Consider the following 20668-nt stretch of genomic DNA (forward strand, 5'->3'; position numbering starts at 1 on the left):
ACCTTTTTTACTCCTTTTGGCGCCCATGGGTCCAGAGAATCCGAGACTCAGGGATTCTTGTGCTTGCCGTTTGTTTCCTTTGGGCGAGTAACCGCCCCCAGTTCGCTCATTGCCCGGTTGAGAGGGCCCACCTCCACCGGGCATTCCGGGGGCCATTTCATCCATGACCTCATCCAAGATCATGGACTTGTTGAATTTGAAAGGATTACCTGAAATATAAAATTCATTGGTCAATATCGCGTTTTTTAAAGTGGTTGAAAATGTTTCCCTTTATGAAAACCGCTTTTCATGGGTATAATTTTGACTCATCAAAACCCAGTCAACAATACTTTTGTTAAATTATTTTCATAGCTTTTAGTGAATGAGTACCTGTAAGCTGAGTTTCGAGACACACCACACGACAGCACAAGCAAACACAAAGAAGAGTTTTGATTGTTTCAAATAAATATCATACTTTTAAAACCTGTTATCACTAAATAACACTGGGTAGTCAATGGCTGCCCCTCTCTTTGCATGCTTCTCTGTATCAAGTTTGGATTTCAACCAATCACCTTCCACTAGTTTCTCCCTTCTTTTTGTTGAATGGGAAGCTTAAACAAGGCCTTGTGTTTCTCTTGAAACTTTATGAAATGAAAATGTAGACTGAATCTTAGTTTTAAGACCGTTTCAAGCCTTTCAAGCCTAACCTTTCATGTGAGCAAAGTTATGCCCATTCAATAAATAGCTATATTTCTCGATCTTGCATCAACTAAAAACGTACCCGGCTTTGTCACGTTTTCTTTGCACTTACCAAACATATGTTGTCTGACGGGTTGACTTTCGATCTCTCGTAGAGGCATGGGCATTTTTTTGAGGTAATCCTGGTAATTGCCCATCTGTCCAATGGCCAAGGAATGGGTAATGTCATCGTCCAAGAGTTTGATTGACGACAGGGTGGGTTGCAAATAATTCGATCGCATTCGAACCAGCTTCAAGAGAAAAATCACACATCGCAATTGTTAGTATAAAAACCACAATATTAGCACATTTCTCTCTACCTGATCGAGGAGACTATGACGTGGCACATCGAAAGGGTTCCGCAGCCGATTGGTTTTGGTGGACGAATCCTTGATCCCGAGCACGAAACCCGGGAAATCAGTCAACTGATCCTTGAGCCCCGAGAACTTGTCCTTGAACAGATGAGTGCTGAGCAGTTCCTTTTTGAAAGCACTCCTCGGAATCACCTTGATCCCATCGGGACCCAGTCTTTGCTTGCAAATGGGCGCGGCATTCAGCGTCTTCTCATACTCCATCTTGGCCTGATTCTTGAGGCGTTTCAGGTAATTGAGCACGGCGTAGCTCAGACAATTATCCATGGCCTCGGGAATGAGAGATGAAGCCAGATTGCCCGCCCCCATGCGCGTCAAAGCACGCCTCAGAGGCCCGGCAAAGTAGGTGGGCATGGTTCGGAGATAGTTCTCAAAGTGATTGCGCCAACTGGTGGTGGGTTTGAGCCGATGAGCTTTGAACAACTCATCCAACAATGGAAGCAGAACCGGATAGTTGTAAGGCAGTACAAACAGGTTCACAGTCAGCAGATTCGTGCTGGCCTTCAAGTAGCCAAAAGGATGTCCGGGATCGGCGGATTTCGAGCTGCCTTGAATGAACACCTGCCAACAGACTTTGGGCTGTTTCCGAGCTAGGATATACAAGGTCAATGGCGAGGGCTCGAGCTCGTATTTATCGAAGGGAAGGTTGTCAATGATCATGGGCTCCTGATTGGTGCAAGTGAAGTTCACCTTGGGGTGAGCTGATCTTTGGGGCAGCGAGGGGGCGTTGACATCCGGCCAAAAGGCCTCGGGTAGAGGCCAAAACCCCACAGCAAAGCCCTTTTGGGCGGATCGAGTCACATAAATCAACCGCCGACAGCTATGCCACGTGGTATTACTCGGTCCCAAGATGGGGTTGGGCGTGTGCGGACGAGACGAGTTGCTGCCGGTTTCCTTGAAGTTCAGCCCACCTTTGGCGGATCCCAGGATCTCCAGGTCCTCCAAAGGCACCGTGTCGGCTCTGTGGGCAATTCAGTTGGATTAGTATGAAGATATTTTGCTTTTGACTCTTATCACTCGACTGTTTACCTGGCTAAGGCGTTGGCCTCGCCTTCTTCGTCTTTGTCCATGACCACGGGGGGCGGGTCCGGGCCGTACTTTTCGAAGTGAATGACCACGCCCGATTGGAGCTTTTGAACTAGACTGTCAATGCATTGGTGAAGGACCCGCTGAGATGTGACGGCGTAGGAACGCCCTCCAGTGACCTTGCAAAGAGATGAAATTCAATCAACAGACGAAAGCAAACCCAGACGACCGACTTTTTGCGGTTTTAATCTACAAAAATGTAAAAATGATTAGAATCGATAACCTAGCCCAAGTTTTTCTCAACAGTTATCCATTTTGCAAACAAAGGAAAATAGATAAACTAGCTCATTTTCTAAGCTATAACTGTTGGAGATTAGCCGGAAGAAAGTCTGTCAAAGAAAGAGGTTATGTGCACTTGGATTTGTTGGCCTAGAAGACAAATTAAAAAAACTAGGCTTAATAAACTCGATTGATCTCTTTAAAAGAACGACTATATCAATTCTGTTTTAGCTAAGTTTGTTTAATGGTCAGTCCCTTGGGAACTCTTCATCTGGTCCCTATAAATCTAACACGAATAGTGGGTCAAAAACAGAGACCGCTCGGACATAAGTGGTCTCCCCGAATTTGAGTTCATTTTTCTACGGAATGGATTGGACATGAACTAATGTAAAAACAACAACATCCGGATCCGGCTGGATTCGCTCATTTTATATCTAGGTTGGGTAAACCTAACTCTAAAGCTTTTTTGTTAGAGTGCTCATGGCATTCACATTTTGATGTTGCATCCACTCAAAATAGACCGCGTCATGCTTCAATTTCACCAACCTCGATTCTTCAACCAGTCACACCAAACCAGTACAACCAATGCATTTGGCTTTGGAAGCACCGCGTGCATCACCAAGTACGTCTCTTCCCATTGAAGCTCCCTGGAACTCTTACCTCGCACATGGCGTCAATGGGACTGTGATCACTGGCCACGTGTCCGCCCGCATCTTGGCTCATGGGAGGCGTGCCCGCCATGCGCAACACTAACGCATACAACCGCTGGTCCCAGCGAAAAGGTTCTCGAGTCAGTTCCGAGCCCGACACCGAACTGTGCATGGGCAAATTCAACTCGGATTGGACCGCCCCCTGCGTGGTGAGCTTGCCCCCGTCCGTGATGACCACGATCACGGCGGGCTCTAAATAGAACGGATATCGACCCTGTCCATACATGTCGATCCCGGTTTGCATTCGGTTGATATTGAGCGTATCAAAGACCTGTTTCAAGGCCGAGCCCAAGGTGGTCATGCCCGTGGCTTGCAGGTTCTTAAGCTCGGTCATGAACGTCTGCAGATTCTCTTTCCAACCGGCTTTAATGTTGCGCGGCGACTCCTCGAAAGTGAGGAGCATGTAGCGATCGCCGCGACTTTCCGCCGATTTCTGACGCATCTTCACGAAGAACTCGACGGCACCCTTGGCCGCATCCAATAAGGTGGACCGACCGTTGACAAAGGCTCGCTGATTCATGGAGGCCGAGGTGTCGACCAAGAACACAATGATGGTCATCTTGCTTGTGTCAAAGATTGGTCGGTTGGGTTAGACTATGAAAGGCTCGGGTTGATCGCGTTTTTTCTTGGCCGGTCCGGAATCGGATCCGGCGGGCTTTTTACGCTTGGAGGTTTTCGTCGAATTTGCGCCACTAGAACCAGCCAGTTGACTGATGTGTTCGTGCTGGAAAAACAATGATGATTTATAAGTATTAGACGCGATTCAGGATGAGAGGTGAGTCCCAGGATTAGTTTTACCAAATGCGGGTTCCGTCGCACTAGAAGCTTGACATCGTCGGCTTGGACCGTGTTCCGTTTGGCGTGTCGAGCAAAGGCTTCTAGGTCTTGGCCGCACTGTCGTAAGTGGTCAAAGGCCAATTGACCCAAGGCCGCCACCACACCCCGGGAATACTGCAAGTCCGTGGATTGCCCGTGTTCTGTCGCCAATTGACCGCAAGCAAAATGAATGGAGGCTAAAAGCCGCTGGAAGATATTAGATAACACTCGCAATTTTGTCTCCTTCACTTCCATTGACCATCTTGGCATGAAATTTTTTTTTGAAAAACGAGGTGTTTCATTAGGGATATTTCATTTTCTCACACATGGGCATTGTTGTCCAAAGTTTGATGGTGTTACTTCGATGTTTGGGTTCTTGATATTTCATGTGAAAATCATCATAAAAAAAGGTGTACAATTAAAGGATACAGAACCATTTTTCAATACATATTTCGTTCAATTCTTGCTTGGTAAGATGTGGCACTAAAATGTTCTATTCAAACAGTTGTTGATTCGGCAATCAATATGAACTCCATCCATAAATTTGCAATCATATCCCTACAATTGGTTTACTTAAATTCTTAGTTCCACATCGGATGAGGAAAACATTTCTGAAAAGATACATTCCATAAAACGAAACATTTCAAGACATACTCTACCAGAAGACATGGAAAATTACCATCTATCTAAGTAAAATATAAAACAAACGGACTTTTTTTCTGCTGCAGTGAATAACATCTGTTTGAAGGGAAATCATAATTGCATTGATTGTGTGAAAGAGTGTGCACGTAATATGATGTGAACCAAAACACCCAAAAATTGTTCTTAAATTTCAGAATTACCGTACATGGCCTGCTGATCCATTGCTTTGTTCATTCCGTGTTCATTCCCTAATCCAATCATGTTACTCATTATTTTCCACGAATCAACACATCCACATAACCACATTGCAGCTACTGCTAGTTTTTTCACCCATTTAAACATGCATTTTTACGTGATCTCATACATCCCAGACCAATCCATAGGTCAACCACAACTATCCATCAAAAAAAGCAATCACCTCCACCTCGTCAAAACCCATTCAAATTTACCGCCTTCCACATCGATTCCTGATTGGTCGACAGCGACCAATGGCCCGGGGTCCCACTTTAAACCCAATTTACACCCCTATACCCGCTCCGGACGCCTTGACACGCCTTGGCTTACCACTAGCTTAAACTCAAAGCCGTCTAATGGTACCTAAATACCATGGGTGCAATTAGTAAAAAATTAAAGTTTACCTGATTTTTCACGAGTCGCCCTTCCTCTCCGACGTCCGTCTCTACCACGCGTTGGGCCATTACAGAAGGAAAGAAGGAACGAAGCAACTACTAGAAACAGAACACAGCAAGAGAGACACACACACAGACAGAGAGAGAGGGAGGAACAGAGAGAACGAGGGCGCTTGCTAGGCTTGCGACGCCTGGAATGATCGGGCAGCTGGGCTATGGGCGCTCGCCGGACGCTTCATGGCCGAGAAGAGTGAACTGACTGAACTCCCTTCCTTCTTTCCTCTTGTTCCAGTCAGTAGGGTTGCTGCTTTGTGGCGGACTTTGTTAGTCAGATGTAAGGAAATTTTTGTCAGATGATGGGTGTTATCGGGCCAATCGGGTGACTGCAGCGGTTGATTTGACCCCTCTAGAGTTGTAGAAGGTTGAGGGGCATAAGTCAGTTCATGAAGGAGACATGGCAAGCCTGATGAAGAAACCCCCTTTTATAAGGGGAGGTCGCTCGGATCTTAGGCTGAAAAGGCGGAAAGGGGCTTGTTGGGATATTATCTTGTTAGAAAATGATTCATTTTGAACTTTAAATGTGTTTTTGATCATTGTACGAATCAGAGAGGAGCAAGTTTTACTTTTGGTAAGCAAACGAAAATTCCCGTAATGCTGATAACTTTGAATTGAATCCAATTAGTAAAAAAAGGATCTTAAACATGAAGAAAAGGTGAGTCAAAAAAAGTAAGTGTAAGACATGTAAGTGTTCTACCTTCTTAAATTAAGGGGGATTTTTTGTCTCATTTTTGACGGAACAATGGACATCTTTTACACTAACACTTTGTTCTGTTTCATTTCTAAATAGACGAGAGGATGAATGTCGACTAGTGGCCCCCCCTTGGTCTAAAACTCTGAGGTACTCAGGTTGATGACAGGAAGAGAGGAAGGGTGTCTTTTTGGTCGGGATTTATTCGATTGCTCGGCCTTTCAAAGGAAATCCATTTCAATTGCGATTTTAGACGGTTATTCTAGATTAATGACCTTCGAAATTGCCGATAAAAATCATCGTGATTGGAAGCCTAAGTTTTAGTCTATATACCGCAATTAAAAGGCAACAAAAAGCACACCAAAAGCTTACAATTTTTGGTGTTTTTTTCATCTACGCTAGATCTTCATCTACGGAAGAATCTTACCACAGGAGAACGATACGTGCATAGATTTTCGAAAAAGTGTTGTGTATAATATTTTTGTGCGGTAACATTTTAGTAAGTAATCTGTACTTTTCAGTGTCATGTACTTGTTCCCAATTTCTGAAATGGTAATGTTACAGAAGTGCTATTTGTAGCATACATTCTCTTTGATGAAAATATTGCGCCAAATTTTCAAAATGTATCAGTTTATATAGTAGTCATAGCAAAGATAATTCAATTTTGCAAAAAATAATTCAAAAGTCACCATGATGCTTTTTTTGCAGTAGGATGTGGGTACCAATACATTTTTAAGTAACAACTACTCAAAAAATGAACTGAAAATCAAAGGTTGCGAGAGGGAATCTTTTACGCTACTCGGCAAAATCTCTTACTTCATCCATTCTTGAGTACCCTAAGACGAGGGAAATCTTGCAAAAAATATGGCAAAGACACATAAATATAAAAACACTGATCAGACATTCCAGATCGCTTTGCATGATGATTAATAGATGCTGTAAAATTTATAACGAGTACAAATCCATTAACCTACTGATAATTTGCTACAAGCGCTTCTAGTCCTCCTAATAAAGGCTGATAGGAAAAATAGGTCCGATGATTGAACTCTCAATATCCCTCAGTAGCCTCCTTTCCACTTAAATCTAGATCTACGTCAGTTACCTTCTTCTAGCCAGACAACCTCAGGTAAATATCAACATAGAGCTGAATCCGAACAGATGGGATTGCACAGGTAGTTGCACAGCATTGGACATGATCCTGGATGGAAAACGAACTAGCGAGTGCTCGTCGCTGACATGAACAGACCGACGGATGCCCGATTGCGGATCTGAATTGAGAGGATTGAGAGTTTCGAACGTGTAGTCCTCGTCGCCGTCGTCGTCATTGAGGTAGAAGTCAGAAGCTACAAGTTAGACCTTCGTCCGTCCTTCTCTATATGTAGCGTGAATGTGGTATTCATTCGTTTGTTCAGTTGTTCCGTGTGCTCCAGGATGGACCCAGTCTCACATAAGCATGATGAGATGAACGACTTTCGCTCATCCCATTAAAGTCGTGCCTTCCCTAGGTGCTTTCCGCTCTTTACTTCTTCCACATCCAGAGCAACATGGGGGAACATAATTGAACCACATTGAGATCCACTCATCCATCACGATCCTCGACATATTGATTGGGTCAGATCATCATGGGTTTCTCATCGTCCCTTCAAGGGAGTACCTCTCATGAGGCCCTTTTAGTGCGCATGGATGCCGAGATTCGACTGTTGGAGAACATGCGGCGGTGTTTGGCCTTGCGGATCAAGGCTGACCGTGATTACACCATCTCCTTGAATGCATTTGTGCTTCAAGCCCAAAAGATCGACTATCACGGGGATGGGTCCAGTTTGGACGTGATGACGGGCTCCATGGTGGCCAAAGCTTGGACCATCTTCATCGAAGAGAGCGAGCGAGCCGTGAAATATGTCAAAGAAAACGCAGAGTTCTTGGCGGGACAAACCACAGAAAAACTGAACAACCTCTACACGGTAACGAGTTGTTGGATATTTTCGTTATAATGTTTATATATACATATATATATGTGTACATATGTACATACAACTCTTGGTTTCGATTTATATAGGAAAAGAAAGCGAATCGTAAGCAATATCAAGAGGAATATACGCGAATCTCATTGGAATTGGTGAGGCTGCAAGAGGCCGTTCAAAAGACGCGCACGGAATATGATCGTTGTCTAGATAACTACTCGTCCTCGAAGATCAAGTTCGAGGAGGCCGCTTTCAAGGGCAAAACGGGCAAACGATATGAAGACGCCAAGGATCGGTATCACAAGACGTGCAAGAAGTTGCATCTGACTCATAACGATTATGTGATGCTTCTTTGTGAAGCCAGCGAGTTTGAACGCGATATGCGGACCATCCTCTTGCCCGGTTTATTGGAACATCAGCAAGCCATTCAAGAAGATATGATTGAAAAGTGGAAGATCATCTTGCAAGACATTCAGCGGTGCTCGAACGTGGCTGATAAGAAGTTCCAGGATCTGTACAATCGGATCGAAAGTAACATCATTAGCGTCAAATCCTCCGAAGAGTACACCAAGTTCATTGAGAACCACAAAACTGCCCCGCCAAAGCCTTTGTACTTCAAATTCGATAGCTCGCTGTTAGACAATCATAAATTGAGCCTGTCGCCCAACTCAATAGTGTTAAACGATCTCACCATGGACTCTCTCAAGCACAAATTGGCCGAGAATGAGAGCAAACTGGGCGATTGCCGGTGTCAGATCAAGGACAAACAGACTCTCATCATCCAATACGAAACCGAGTTGGCCACGGTCAAGATCAAATCCGATTCCGCTAGTGTGAATCGCATGTTTGCCGTCAAAAAGATCTGTGATGACCTCAAGAAAGAGGTCAACGAGCTTCGTTGCCAAGAGCAGAAACTGAACCGTCAGAACGAGCTCATTCAGATGCCCATCAATGACCTGGGCTCGAACCAGCCACCCCCTGGGTTCGATGTGTCAAAAGAGACCCTCGGTGTGACGGAGCCCATGATGGGAGATGGGTCCAGTAGCCATAACTCGTTGACCAGTCTGGCCAATCCCAAGAGCAAGGTCTCCGGTAAGGTCATCAACATCCTCAAGCAACCGTTCACCGGTGGCAAGCAGAGATTCGGTTCCACGCATTCCCTGGGACGACAAGAGCTCGAATCCAACGAACTGAGCGAGTCCCAAGTCTCCATGGAGCTTCTGTCCCCACCCACACCCCCCACCAAACCCGCCGTACCCACCAACGGCCCCAACCATACCAACCACATACCCCAACCAGGAGGGTCTCCCAATCCTCCCGGAGATATCGACGCCAGTTCGCGTCCTTTAGATGAGGAGCTCTGGTTCCATGGGGTTTTGCCTCGAGGCGAAGTGGTCCGACTTCTGGAAACGGATGGGGATTTTCTAGTCCGAGAGACGCTTCGGAACGATGAGAAGCAGATCGTGCTCTCCGTGATGTGGACCAGTCCCAAGCACTTCATCGTCCAGACCTCGCCTGAAGGTCATTTCCGATTCGAAGGACCGGCTTTTCCCACCGTTCAAGCCCTCATCGCCCATCAATATCAGTCCAGTACCTCGGTCACCTCTCGATCCGGAGCGGTTTTGAAGACTCCCATTCTCCGGGAGAAATGGGAGCTGAACAATGACGATGTTGAACTGACGCAGAAAATTGGCAAGGGTAACTTTGGGGATGTGTATCGAGCCACTTTGAACCCGGGAAGGCAACTGGTGGCGGTGAAAACGTGTAAGAATACTTTACCGGAGGAGCAGAAGAAGAAGTTTCTGCAGGAAGGGAGGATCTTGAAGCAATATGATCACCCGAACATCGTCAAGTTCATCGGAATCTGTGTGCAAAAGCAGCCTATCATGATTGTTATGGAATTGGTGCCCGGGGGTTCGTTGTTGAATTTCCTGCGGAATCAAGGCGAGTTCCTCCAACCAAAGCATCTTCTTGGTGAGTGGTTTTATGACAGTTTTCTAGTGGATTTGCCATATCAGTTTGGGGTTAACATGAGTCAATGACTACAATGCCATCTAAATCCAGCTCAGGCCATTTATATTTACTTTTTTAAAAAAAGAGATCTTAAAACTTGACTGACCCTGATGCGAAATTCCCGACTGAGTCTCGGCGATTACAACGTTACATAATAGTAGTTTTTTTGCGATGTATTTCATGAATTTCCCTTTCTCTCTGATCTTTAAAGCAGTATATTGATGATTCCTCAAAAATATTTGAAAGGCCCAGTTTTTAAATAACATCTTTCATTTCTTAACAAAAACGTAAGCACTCAGGAAATTCAATCAAAAAAGAAAGAAAAAAACTCAGTCTAACTTCGACGTACAGGTGATGCCGATTTTCATTAGAAGGAATTAAAAATTGTTATTTTCATTGCTTTCAAGGAACCCATGTTTGTATTGGTAGTTTCTATTATAAGGTAGAAAACCTAGCGAAGGATGCCACTTGTTTTCATCTTCTCCTGATTTATTGCCTTAGACTCCTGATTTATTGCTTTGGACATCCTTCCACTCATCTGCTTTTTAAGGACGCTTCATTTGCCAACATGTTTTTTTACACATATTGGGATGTTTTAATAACGGGGATGAGATCACTTTCATTGCCTTTTTGGAACAACGTAGCTAAAACTAATTGTTCACCACATCCTTTGGTTCAGTTCTAAACATGAAGCACCTAATTCTCATTTGAGTTCGTTGGATGTTTTTGCTCTATTCAATCATACTAAAATCAGACAAACTCGTCTCAAATTCTGGAACAGAATTGCACTCCTTGGATAAACTTGCTCTAAGGAGTGGTCTCAGGTTCACCCGATTTGTCAGAACTTACAAGTACTATGATCGTCATTTTAGAAAAAGAGAATTCAATCATGTAGACCAATCCAGATTAATTCAATACGAACATCTCGAACAACCATGTTTTGGCTTCGAAGGTTCTACTCAGATGAATTGCCGGAAGTGTACTTGAGTCCATTAATCCTCAGTACAGTACTGCTCTTGTTGCCCACCACTTCCAAATCAAATGAGTGTATGTGCGTATTTATGGATTGTGGTTTTGACCCCCAGGAATGTGCTTGGATACTTCTGCGGGCATGGAATACTTGGAATCCAAGAACTGCATTCATCGCGATTTGGCGGCTCGCAATTGTCTCGTTGGAGATGGTAATGTGGTCAAAATCTCCGATTTTGGCATGTCAAGGGAGGAAGAAGAATACATTGTCTCGGATGGTCTCAAACAGGTAAGTTGATTCACCCCAAACCATGAACTTCTCGGAAAGTGGACAGAGAGGCAGGATAAGGATGAAAATGTACAATTCTAATTTGAACCTCCCCATTTTACTTGGGATATGATATGCATTCAAAAAATCTGAATCTGAATCTAAATTGCGCCCTCAAAACTAATTAGAGCAAAAAAAAAATTTAAATGCTTGGCACAGTGGGGATAAGAAGGAAATATGCCATTTTTTTATAAGGAGACCTAAAACAACGCGTTTGTTTGTTCGTGATATAGTCAATGTATAGTTTAAAAAGTGCATGGCACACTTTTATAAGACTTTATGAATTTTTTAAACACTCATTTTGCATTTGAGCATGTCAAATTGTTAAAGTGTTACAAAATTGGTTCAACAACTTTTTAGCGATATGAAATTCAAGCCATGCAAATTTGTCAAATGGTTTGAATCTCTTCCAACCAAGTTAATGAATAAGCATTTGACAAATATGTTTCAAATTTCAAAATAATGTGCCCAAATACCGCCGACAAGAACAATAAAAAAAACGTGGTTGTAAAAACAATACATGAAAAAGTGTATCAAAGGAAAATTATGCACTTCTTTAATGTCACCAAAAACAAACTTTCTCTATACATTCAATGCTTCTTTATGGCAAATTTACCCACCACATAAGGTGAATAACTACTTACTTACAAAAAGAAAAAGAAATGTTCATTGTATTGTTTTATATTGTACTGTATTTTAATAGCGGGTAACTTTAAACAGATACATACCCTTGAGTTCGAAATTTACAAAACTATTACATATAGCATCAAGCTAATGAAAAAAGCATGGCTTTTGATTTCAATTATCGAGCTTTGCCTATCAGTCCACTGTTAAAATGGTTCTTTCTCCAGAATTAAACACAGTATGGTTCTTTCTTTGTTTTAACGACTTGCCCACATGGCGATTCTCCCCATCATTAGGTACGTCTCAATAAATGAGATAGGACATACATTCGTTGCTAGTTTTAAACAGTAATCTTATCAATTGGAGGAATTGTTTTTTTTTCACTTTGTCAATTGAGAATTTGATTCGAGTGCAACTAGGTATGATGGACAGGATAACCAAATGATTTTTTTTTCTCCTCGATTCTCAAGTGCTTCTAAAATGCTGGTAGGATGGGAGATCAATGTTTGTAATTCCTTCCCTAAAAATATGTGCCCGACATTACAGCGTTGTGTTTTATCATGAATTATTTAGCTTTTCCTTTGTCTTCAAGCTTCATAAAGGTTCTTCAATTTTTTTTTTTTTGCATATTCAAAGCTTTAACTCCTCAGGATCAATACCCATCAATTCAACTATTTTGATTGGTCAGTAGAAGCTGAAATTAAAACGACCTTTCCTCTGAAACGCTTTGCCCTCAAATGCAATTTTTGAATGGACGTCAACTTTGCAAAATTTGCAAGGTTTAACGTCCAATCTCGAAATTTCACCCGATACCCACAACCCAGAAATGTAGTCAAGATTGAAAACAGCTAGTCTGTTTTGATTGTCTTGACTCAGCTGGAAATCTTGCCTCTTTGTCTTCTATGACCACGACGACACTACCTTGTAGTACTATAGTGAACGATCCTATGTCACTCTCAGTTACGCAATCCATGTTGGATTTTCTTCCTCTGGCTTCTTGTGTTCTGTGTGATCGTCATGGTTTGTTTTCAGATCCCTATCAAATGGACAGCTCCCGAGGCACTAAATTATGGCAAATACACCTCACTTTGCGACGTGTGGAGTTTTGGAGTCCTATGTTGGGAGATCTTTTCTCGCGGAGGAACCCCATATCAAGGTAAGTACGTTTTTCAGGAGGAGCATTCTTAGCCAAGGAGTCCTAAAACTATAGGAGTGGACACCGACAGAGCTAGTTAGGCCATTTACGTTATTAGCCAATGCTCTTTGAAAGATGCTTTAATGGAAACAAGTAATTGCGCACTTTGTATAATATTCTATTCTGATCGTAAATCTCTGGATTATTTTTATTTCTAAAATTTTCCAATAAGTCCACTTGATCCAAGATGTCTCAGATCGAAATGAAATGTCATTATTTGTCATTTAAATCATTATTGAACAATGTTCATAGCGAGCGTCTCCGGTCATTATGATGGGTCCCCATTCCTCCTGTTAAAGGTATCCTCGTCTTTGCCCATATATTTTGACGGAGTACATGCAGTATAATAATCTTTATTGCGAGGATCCTTGCCTGATTGGATTTTTACAATTACTATGCCAGCTATGCACGTAGTATAATTTTTGGGCCCTTTCTGGGTATGACCACTGGAGGGTGTGGGATGGAACCCTAGTGATCTAAAGTCTATCCACTGAAATGACCAAATCAACGTAAACTGAATCCCCAAAGCCCGTTTCAAGACAATTGGATTGTCCTAACTTTATACAAATATGTTAGTGATGAAACTTATCTTGACACTATGCTCTCAAATAGATTTATTGGGTGGGAATGCATTTCATCACTATTTTCATGGTTACCGATCATTTTAGCGAGGATCAAATAGCGCTAACCTGATTAGACCGAGTGAACCCGGTTCCCATCGGTTTCCCTTAAAAACGATCGTCGCCAATGGTTTTCCACCAACCAACTGTTAATTGAAAGATGGTTCAAGTGTTATTGATGATTTTGAATAAATCAAGAAGTTGCCACTTCATTGGTGCGTGGATGGTCTTATGCCGTTTAAACTTGATGATGTTTCAACACATTAATGGTCGTTTGAAATCGCCTCAATGAGTTCTCAATTGTTGCTTGAGTAGATGCGTCGCCGTAGATGAAAACTGGTTGTGGTAAACATGATACCCCTTGAAACCAGTTTCAGGAGAACTTGATGGTGAGGACGCCAAAGTGTGTCTTCTTCATTTTGCGTAATAGATTTTGGTCAAGTGTAGTAAAAGTACCTGGCATTGCGGGGGCAATATTTGCTGAGAAGTGTTACACATTGAAACTCCATCTTGTAATTATTCTTAGGGCATTACATTAGGTTTTTGCATCTGGTTGAAATCTTCAAAAAAAAATTCCATACACATTTATTTTGAAATTATTCATCAAGAAAAAAAAACATCTCTTCTTTTTGTGTTATTGAATACCGGTATCCAATGTCTGGGCATATAAATCAAGGAATACGGGGGCCATTTTAAAGCTATATTCAATTAAAACAGTATCATTTAATCCACATATAACTCAGGACAGGTGTAAACGATGATATCCTTATTCGCATTCAAGTGGTAGCTGAGTGTACTGATAACTTCCAATGAAGAGGTTTTTTGAAGGAACAATACTTTTCAATTTCTTTTCAGGCAGGTAGGTTATTAACTTGAGCTAATATTGCACAATTTATTAGAATTCAACTTCTTTCTCATGATATTACAAGTTAAAAGCATGCCAAGATGAGTTCGGGTATTTCATTCGAAACTTAAGAAGGGGTTTTAATCACTGTAGTTACCAATGCCACTCTGTGTAGGATTGCTGATAAATCTTTCATTAGTTTTGTTCTCCTTATTGGAGCATTGTGTTTTGCAAGCATTATGAACAAAATGATTTTGGAGTATTTAACCCAACACTGGCAGATTACTAGTTGCTCAAAGTACATGAAGAATCAAGCTAAATTCCCATACATTATAACGAAACCAACCTATTTTATATCAAATAAATTTTAAAGAGTGCAATTTGTACTTTCCCTGTTTTACCAAGGATAACTGATAATTCGTTACCCATCATTTAGAAAAAGGTTTTTAAAGTTCATTTGTCTGTCTAGGGATGACCAATACGCGTGCTCGTGAGATGATTGAGTCCGGATATCGCATGCCGGCTCCAGACGCAATTCCGGAGGAGGTTTACGAATTGATGCTGCGATGCTGGAAGCAAGCACCCGAAGATCGGCCACACTTCAAGGAAATTCATGCCGTGATCGAAATGCTGCATTCAAGGTTAGTCTCAAACTTAACTCTCGAGTGCTTTATTTTCAATACTAAAGCATTGCTTCGATTGTGGCGAGTTTGTCTTAACCGATATCCTGGTGCGATTTCTTTCAGAGCCTCAGTGGGGCCTGAGACGCGTGTTTGAGTAAAGAGAGATGACCCTGTTTGTCAGCAACTATCCCTGCCACCCTGCGTGCAATAATAATTGCTTCCTCCCGTGTCAACCGATTAATCTCTTAAAATGTGAATCTCTGCAGAGCAAATGCTTTCAAAAGAAAACCTGTGATGAAAAAGATGTTTTCCAGATCCCTCCAATTCCAGCACACATGTTGCTGTTATAATCTAGGACCTCGCCCAGAAAGATTTTGATCTATATTATCCACTGTGTTTTCTTTCCCTAGAGAGTTCAATATCCTGGAAATCTAGATCGAACTCGTCTTTCAAACAGTATTTTTAGGTAATTCCAGCTCTTCTTGTTTTTTTGCGCCATACGTTTGTTTAGTTTCCAATACTAACCCAATGAATTCTTGCGTGATTAACACTACATATGAATGAATAAATGTATTAGAAATGTGTCATCTTAATATTTGTACCATTTGATTCCACATCCATGTTTTCAAATTAGAGATTTAGATCGGCTGTCTATTCCTTTTTGAGCGACCAACGACCAATTGAGATTCACTCCTTGATGCAAAGCTCAATTAAAAACGATAGTAAATCACATCTGTATTAAGCTTGCAATGTTCTGATGAGCCATGGACTTTTATTGTACTATTCACTTATGTCGGACCCAGAAAATATGGTTTTATGGGTTGAAACTGGTAAGACATATAGGGAAACGGATTCCTCCGATAAATCATGCTATGTCATACTCGGGTTCGTGTGATAGTCATCAAAAGGGATCGCAAAAATAGCTTGCGATTTTGGTCAAAGAAGTGTTTTTGGGTTGTGAAAATCAGCCAAAATTAGTTGGGAAATCGTTGAGATAATTTATAAAAATATGAAAAAGAGCGTGTCATTTGTTTGGTTATCCAAGCATTATGGTGTTTTATAAGCAAAAATAGCTTGATTATCATTTTGTACTATCTTCTTGCTCTTATGCCTCAGAAATATAATCTTGCCTTTACCTCTAAGAAAAATTAAATTTCAATGAAGGTGACAGTCGTATTTTGAAGCATCCTGAATTCATGGTCCTTGACAAATTCGGTGAGTGGTCTCTAGAAATCAATGCCATCATTGTGCGAGAATCTAATGCAATTGGATAGAAAAAATACATTTTAGATCATATAAAAACTAAAATACACCTTTTGTTACCTAGTAATGCCAATCAATACATGCATTCTCATGGAAGAGATGATCAAAATAAAGGAATTCGTTAAGAATTAAAACATAGCAAATACAAGAAGGTGAATATTTCGGTTTTTAGAGAAATATAGTGTTTAAATGCCATCTGAAAAACCTGACACCATACCATGAATGATCGAATTTTAGTCTAATGGAGATTGGGAACCCTCTGGCATTTGGCCATCTGAAGACAGACTCTTCTAATCTCAGATCTTGCCCCTTGATTTGGTCGGTGGTAAAGAGATCTGCCGTTCTTGCATGAAGTTCTCCAGTCACCAATGGTTTGAGGATGGACACCGAAAGGCTCACCCACTTCCATTGGCCTCTTGGCGATCTTCAGTAGACCCTTAGTTTTGGTTCTGACCTCAAGACTGTGCTCGCTTGCATTTTCGAACATAGTTTTGGTGGCACATTATGGGAGGGTTATCAATTGCCCCTAGGCAACATTTTGATTATTTGCAGGATGGCACTATTGTATGTATTCAACAGTTCCTCTTGATGAAAACTTGAGACTCAATGTCAAACAACTTTTATTAGACAGACCCGTTGTAGATCCAAATTTCATTCCATTCACCCTAGATTTTTTCCAAAATGCCCTTTAACATGACGATAAAAACCCTTCAGTTTCCCCGAAATTCCTCGGTTTATAAGTTCATTTTTACATTTTTAAAATTCGTAAAAAAAGTCACCAAATTTGCTATGGCATGATATATTTCAGCTAAGTCTGCTAAGTCATGTATGTGTTTGAACGTACCGCTCACCAGTAAAGTAAAAGCGCCAAAGGAAATAAGGTATATTAATCTAGTTCAATAATTCGATAAGCCACGTAACGGCCCCTTTTTTTGATTAGGAAAGCATTTTATTGGTCCGTAAAGACTCAAACATTGCAACGTTTTTTTCACATATCACTTTATCGCATTATTTTCAGCCAGATCTACGATGTAATTGTAATAAGAATTACGCAAATTTTATTACACTTCCTAGTTATTATTGTCAAATACAGTTGAAATCAAAGTAAATACAAGTAATAGCATTTGAAATCAAGATGATTGTGATTAATTGCGTTTCAGCTATTTTTTTATAATTTAATAATGTTTATGCAATTGCGAAATGGTAGCTACAGATTGGCACTACTTATTGATTCTGAATTCATAGCTTTTTTAGTGAATTAATCCCCTAGATCTAGATTTTGACTACATTACCACCTCCTGCCAATTTGGCCTTTTTATTTCTGTTGTGAATGTTGTTCACAGACTTGTCATAAGAGAGAAATGAGTTACAATTTAGCTGGACATCTAAAAAGGATTGTGGTTGAAAGTAAAATATAAGTCTGAACATACAGTGTGTCTCAAAGGTTTGTTCAAGTATGACCATTAAGATATCATTTGCAAGTTTCTAAATACTCTGTAAAGAAGTAATAACAAGTAAAATTGAGGTTTTCTGGAAAATGAAGTATGCTTTTTGAGACTCACAAATAGCAAAAATTTAGCTAAAATCCCAAAGCATTGGTTGGTAAAATGGAGGAAAACTCAAAGCAACAAAAGATTACCTCATCTTATAAATGCAAGGTGAAGGACCCTTCTGTATATAAATTAGAAGTCAATCCTGTTCAGGCACTTTAAACAAGCGGACACACTTCCCCGAAATGGTGTGCTCTAACCTTTAAACAGTTGCCAACATTTTTGACGTGGTTATCTAATTAAGATATTTTAACAATTGATAATTTTTCAACGCATATTTCTACTTCCATCAAGGTTGTACGCACGACGATCGGTGACCTTCGATTCGGCGTCCTTATTCGGATTGCGATCCAGGGCTGGAAGTAGGATGTCTTGCGGCTCAGAATCCCCAAATTGGTTTATGAGCACCCTAAGAAAAACCTTCAAGCGGAGCTCTTAACACAAAATCCAGGTTCTATATTTATATTTCCCCTGCCAATTGTTGGCCGGGATGACTTTGTCAAGTTTGAAATACAGAAAATGTCCCCTTGTTTGTTTGCCGACCGATTATTCAGCCATGAAACTTTCGTCGTTTGCAGAGGTAGAAGAGTCAGGGTTGCAGCTGGGCGTGTCAGCCGGGAAATTGCAGTATCCATTTTCCTCGTCATACACCATTTCATCAGGGCAATACTGGGGGAGGAATATCATTTTGAAACTCAAATCTGATGAACACGATGTTTCTTTAAAAACTTACTTCTTGGTAGGGAATACCGCCAAAGCAATTGAAGAACATGTTCGAACAGGGAGCCGACTCAAAAAGCCCATCATCCGTGGGGCATTGGAACGTTCCCACATCTAGAAATTTTAAACGGTATTTTTGGACAACCATCCTCAATGTCTGGCTCTAATTTCATTTCAAACCTGCGGTTTCGCATATGTAAGGTATGGCCGCAACGCCGTCACACTCGCAACCTAGAAATCCATATCCAGCATCAACTGCTGAATTTGTCACGCGCCCAATGGCAGCACAGGGGCCCGGAAGTAGATCATTAGGAGTGGTGCAACCCATTCCGCTACAGCACACGCCTTCGTAAGACCCCTGAAGAAAGGAATGGAAATTAAATTCGAAAAAAAAATGTGGAGCGGCGCACGTACGGCAACTATCATTTTTGATGGCTCATTCGCTTGACCCTTTGTTTGATCCAATTACAACTTGAGGCCGTCAGGTTCAGAAACTTTCGCCTGCTACCGTCCAAAAGTTCTTTACTGTGGTCTAGGCATGATTGAGCTGAAAGGAAATGACTTTGGTGTTCTCCTTTGGCAAATATTTTAAATCCATAAAAATATCAATCTACTTTGTATTCATTCCATAGTATTTTCAACTCTCATAGTATTTCATTTGCAATGACAGCATAGGCTTAATTTTGAAACAAAGGAAAATAGGTTAAGAAAAATAATTGATTTCAATTACGTCCCAAACAACTCTATATTCTTACAAAATACCAAATAAAAAAATCGCTTAAAATTGTGTGGATGATCAATTAATGCCATTTCGATTAACTACTTTTTTCATGTACTACAATGATTTGCACCCTACCATTTCCGGTTCAAAATATACGAGGGTGTTGGTGGTGATCCAAGTTAATCCATCTTCGAGGAATTCGCCATCCGTCCAAATTTGAGCACGGGCTCCGGCACGGGTGCGATTTGCCTGTAAAGAGTCGCAAGTTATCTTGGTTTTTAAAACAAATTTTCATCAGGACACGAACCAGTTTACGTTATTGTTCAAATTTCAAAGAAGCTATTTATATTATGTATTTTTCATTTTAACGACTGGTTCATGTGCCTCATGGTTTAACAGTATTTAGGTTCAAAAGGCAATCACATCAGACATGAAATGAATAATGAATCAAACCTTGAGAAAAAGTTTGTCTCAAAAATTCATGAAACATATGTCTATGGTTTTGTTTACAAAATCTTCAGACAGCCGGTGTTCAAGAAAGGGCAAATTAATCTACATCAAATCACGATTGCAAAACAAGTATCTCAACTCCAAATAGGGATCTTATTTAATGTTCAAAACAAGATAAAGCTAATGAATCCCTTAGGCGTAAAACGATGCTAAAATGGTGTTGCGTGAACTTACTGATCCAAAGAAATGAGCCATGACATTGCCAAACTCTTCATCGGAATCAATGATCCACAGATGATCGCCTTGTTCCTCTTCCACACATCTCTTGGCAGCATCTACTTTGGTAGTAGATTCGCCCATCTTGTAGCACTTACCCGCCACATAATCAAATCCAGCAGGACAAGCTAGAATTTGAAAAAAAATCAAACCGCCATTCGATGACTCCAAAAAGGTCGATCTCCAGCCTGAGCTTTGTTGAGGCGTCAAATAACTTACCTTGAGAAATGCCCAAGAGTCCCAAGAGAATCAAGCAAGTCACTTTAACAGCCATGGTGTTGGTTAAGACGATCGAAAAGTGTGACCTATTTACTCGGAAGACACGTTGTGGGTCGGTTCAGATTTGACGTCAAAGGCGCTTTTATCAGGTTATGATTGTCCCTTTGTTTATTCAATCATATCTTCATGTTAAGAACAATTTGGATGTTCGATGGCTTAGAATTTGAAACTATGCATTACGAAATTATTCGACAATCATAAGAAATGATGGATTATTTGCCAAAGGAAAGGGAAAGGACATATAATTGTTTTGGGGAGGGGGATTTTTTCCATTTATAGGCCTTTTTCTGAAAA

At 41.1% G+C, this 20668-nt stretch overlaps 4 protein-coding genes across 5 annotated transcripts in view; 1 reads left to right on the forward strand and 3 right to left on the reverse strand.

Annotated features, from left to right (window-relative positions):
* LOC131881733 (integrator complex subunit 6-like) overlaps positions 1-3662 on the reverse strand; it is a 5151-nt gene extending 1489 nt beyond the window's left edge. The window contains exons 1-5 of the mRNA XM_059228679.1: positions 3054-3662; positions 2118-2293; positions 1038-2049; positions 791-968; positions 3-209 (exon numbers count right to left, since the gene is read on the reverse strand). Of these exons, the coding sequence (XP_059084662.1) occupies positions 3-209; positions 791-968; positions 1038-2049; positions 2118-2293; positions 3054-3662 (2182 nt within the window). The remainder of the gene's footprint in view (positions 1-2; positions 210-790; positions 969-1037; positions 2050-2117; positions 2294-3053) is intronic.
* A 23-nt stretch (positions 3663-3685) lies between these two features.
* On the reverse strand, positions 3686-5343 carry LOC131881735 (centromere protein S-like). Its single transcript, XM_059228682.1, has 3 exons — positions 5200-5343; positions 3902-4126; positions 3686-3827 (listed from the first exon to the last, which is right to left on the reverse strand). Exons 1-3 carry the CDS (start codon positions 5257-5259, stop codon positions 3693-3695), a joined length of 420 nt encoding a protein of 139 aa, XP_059084665.1. The 5' UTR covers positions 5260-5343; the 3' UTR covers positions 3686-3692.
* Positions 5344-7151: 1808 nt separating this feature from the next.
* LOC131881663 (tyrosine-protein kinase Fer-like) lies at positions 7152-18458 on the forward strand. Of its 2 annotated transcripts, none has more exons than XM_059228593.1 (6): positions 7152-7899; positions 7995-9873; positions 10998-11170; positions 12866-12989; positions 14962-15133; positions 18223-18458. In XM_059228593.1, exons 1-6 carry the CDS (start codon positions 7561-7563, stop codon positions 18365-18367), a joined length of 2832 nt encoding a protein of 943 aa, XP_059084576.1. In that variant the 5' UTR covers positions 7152-7560; the 3' UTR covers positions 18368-18458. The 2 variants fall into 2 exon arrangements, with proteins under 2 accessions (XP_059084576.1, XP_059084577.1); XM_059228594.1 differs by lacking the exon at positions 18223-18458 and adding an exon at positions 15239-15708 and having other exon boundaries at positions 7165-7899.
* On the reverse strand, positions 18364-20634 carry LOC131881667 (uncharacterized). The gene is made up of 6 exons (XM_059228600.1): positions 20315-20634; positions 20054-20223; positions 19505-19618; positions 18829-19006; positions 18662-18762; positions 18364-18597 (listed from the first exon to the last, which is right to left on the reverse strand). Exons 1-6 carry the CDS (start codon positions 20367-20369, stop codon positions 18475-18477), a joined length of 741 nt encoding a protein of 246 aa, XP_059084583.1. The 5' UTR covers positions 20370-20634; the 3' UTR covers positions 18364-18474.
* Positions 20635-20668: the final 34 nt, after the last annotated feature.

Source organism: Tigriopus californicus, chromosome 6, assembly GCF_007210705.1.
Source record: "Tigriopus californicus strain San Diego chromosome 6, Tcal_SD_v2.1, whole genome shotgun sequence".
Classification (NCBI taxonomy): Eukaryota; Metazoa; Arthropoda; class Copepoda; order Harpacticoida; family Harpacticidae; genus Tigriopus; species Tigriopus californicus.

Bases quoted from the DNA above. Each gene is read 5' to 3' on its own strand.
- LOC131881663 (XM_059228593.1), top strand. From the start codon at position 7,561: ATGGGTTTCTCATCGTCCCTTCAAGGGAGTACCTCTCATGAGGCCCTT. The intron at 11,171-12,865 runs GTAAGTTGATTC...GTTTGTTTTCAG, and splicing joins TCTCGGATGGTCTCAAACAG to ATCCCTATCAAATGGACAGC. The intron at 15,134-18,222 runs GTTAGTCTCAAA...ACTTCCATCAAG, and splicing joins ATCGAAATGCTGCATTCAAG to GTTGTACGCACGACGATCGG.
- LOC131881667 (XM_059228600.1), bottom strand. From the start codon at position 20,369: ATGGCTGTTAAAGTGACTTGCTTGATTCTCTTGGGACTCTTGGGCATT. The intron at 19,619-20,053 runs GTAAGTTCACGC...GACTCTTTACAG, and splicing joins TGGCTCATTTCTTTGGATCA to GCAAATCGCACCCGTGCCGG. The intron at 19,007-19,504 runs GTAGGGTGCAAA...TCCTTTCTTCAG, and splicing joins TATATTTTGAACCGGAAATG to GGGTCTTACGAAGGCGTGTG.
- LOC131881735 (XM_059228682.1), bottom strand. From the start codon at position 5,259: ATGGCCCAACGCGTGGTAGAGACGGACGTCGGAGAGGAAGGGCGACTC. The intron at 4,127-5,199 runs GTAAACTTTAAT...AATATCTTCCAG, and splicing joins GGCGACTCGTGAAAAATCAG to CGGCTTTTAGCCTCCATTCA. The intron at 3,828-3,901 runs GTAAAACTAATC...TTGTTTTTCCAG, and splicing joins TGCGACGGAACCCGCATTTG to CACGAACACATCAGTCAACT.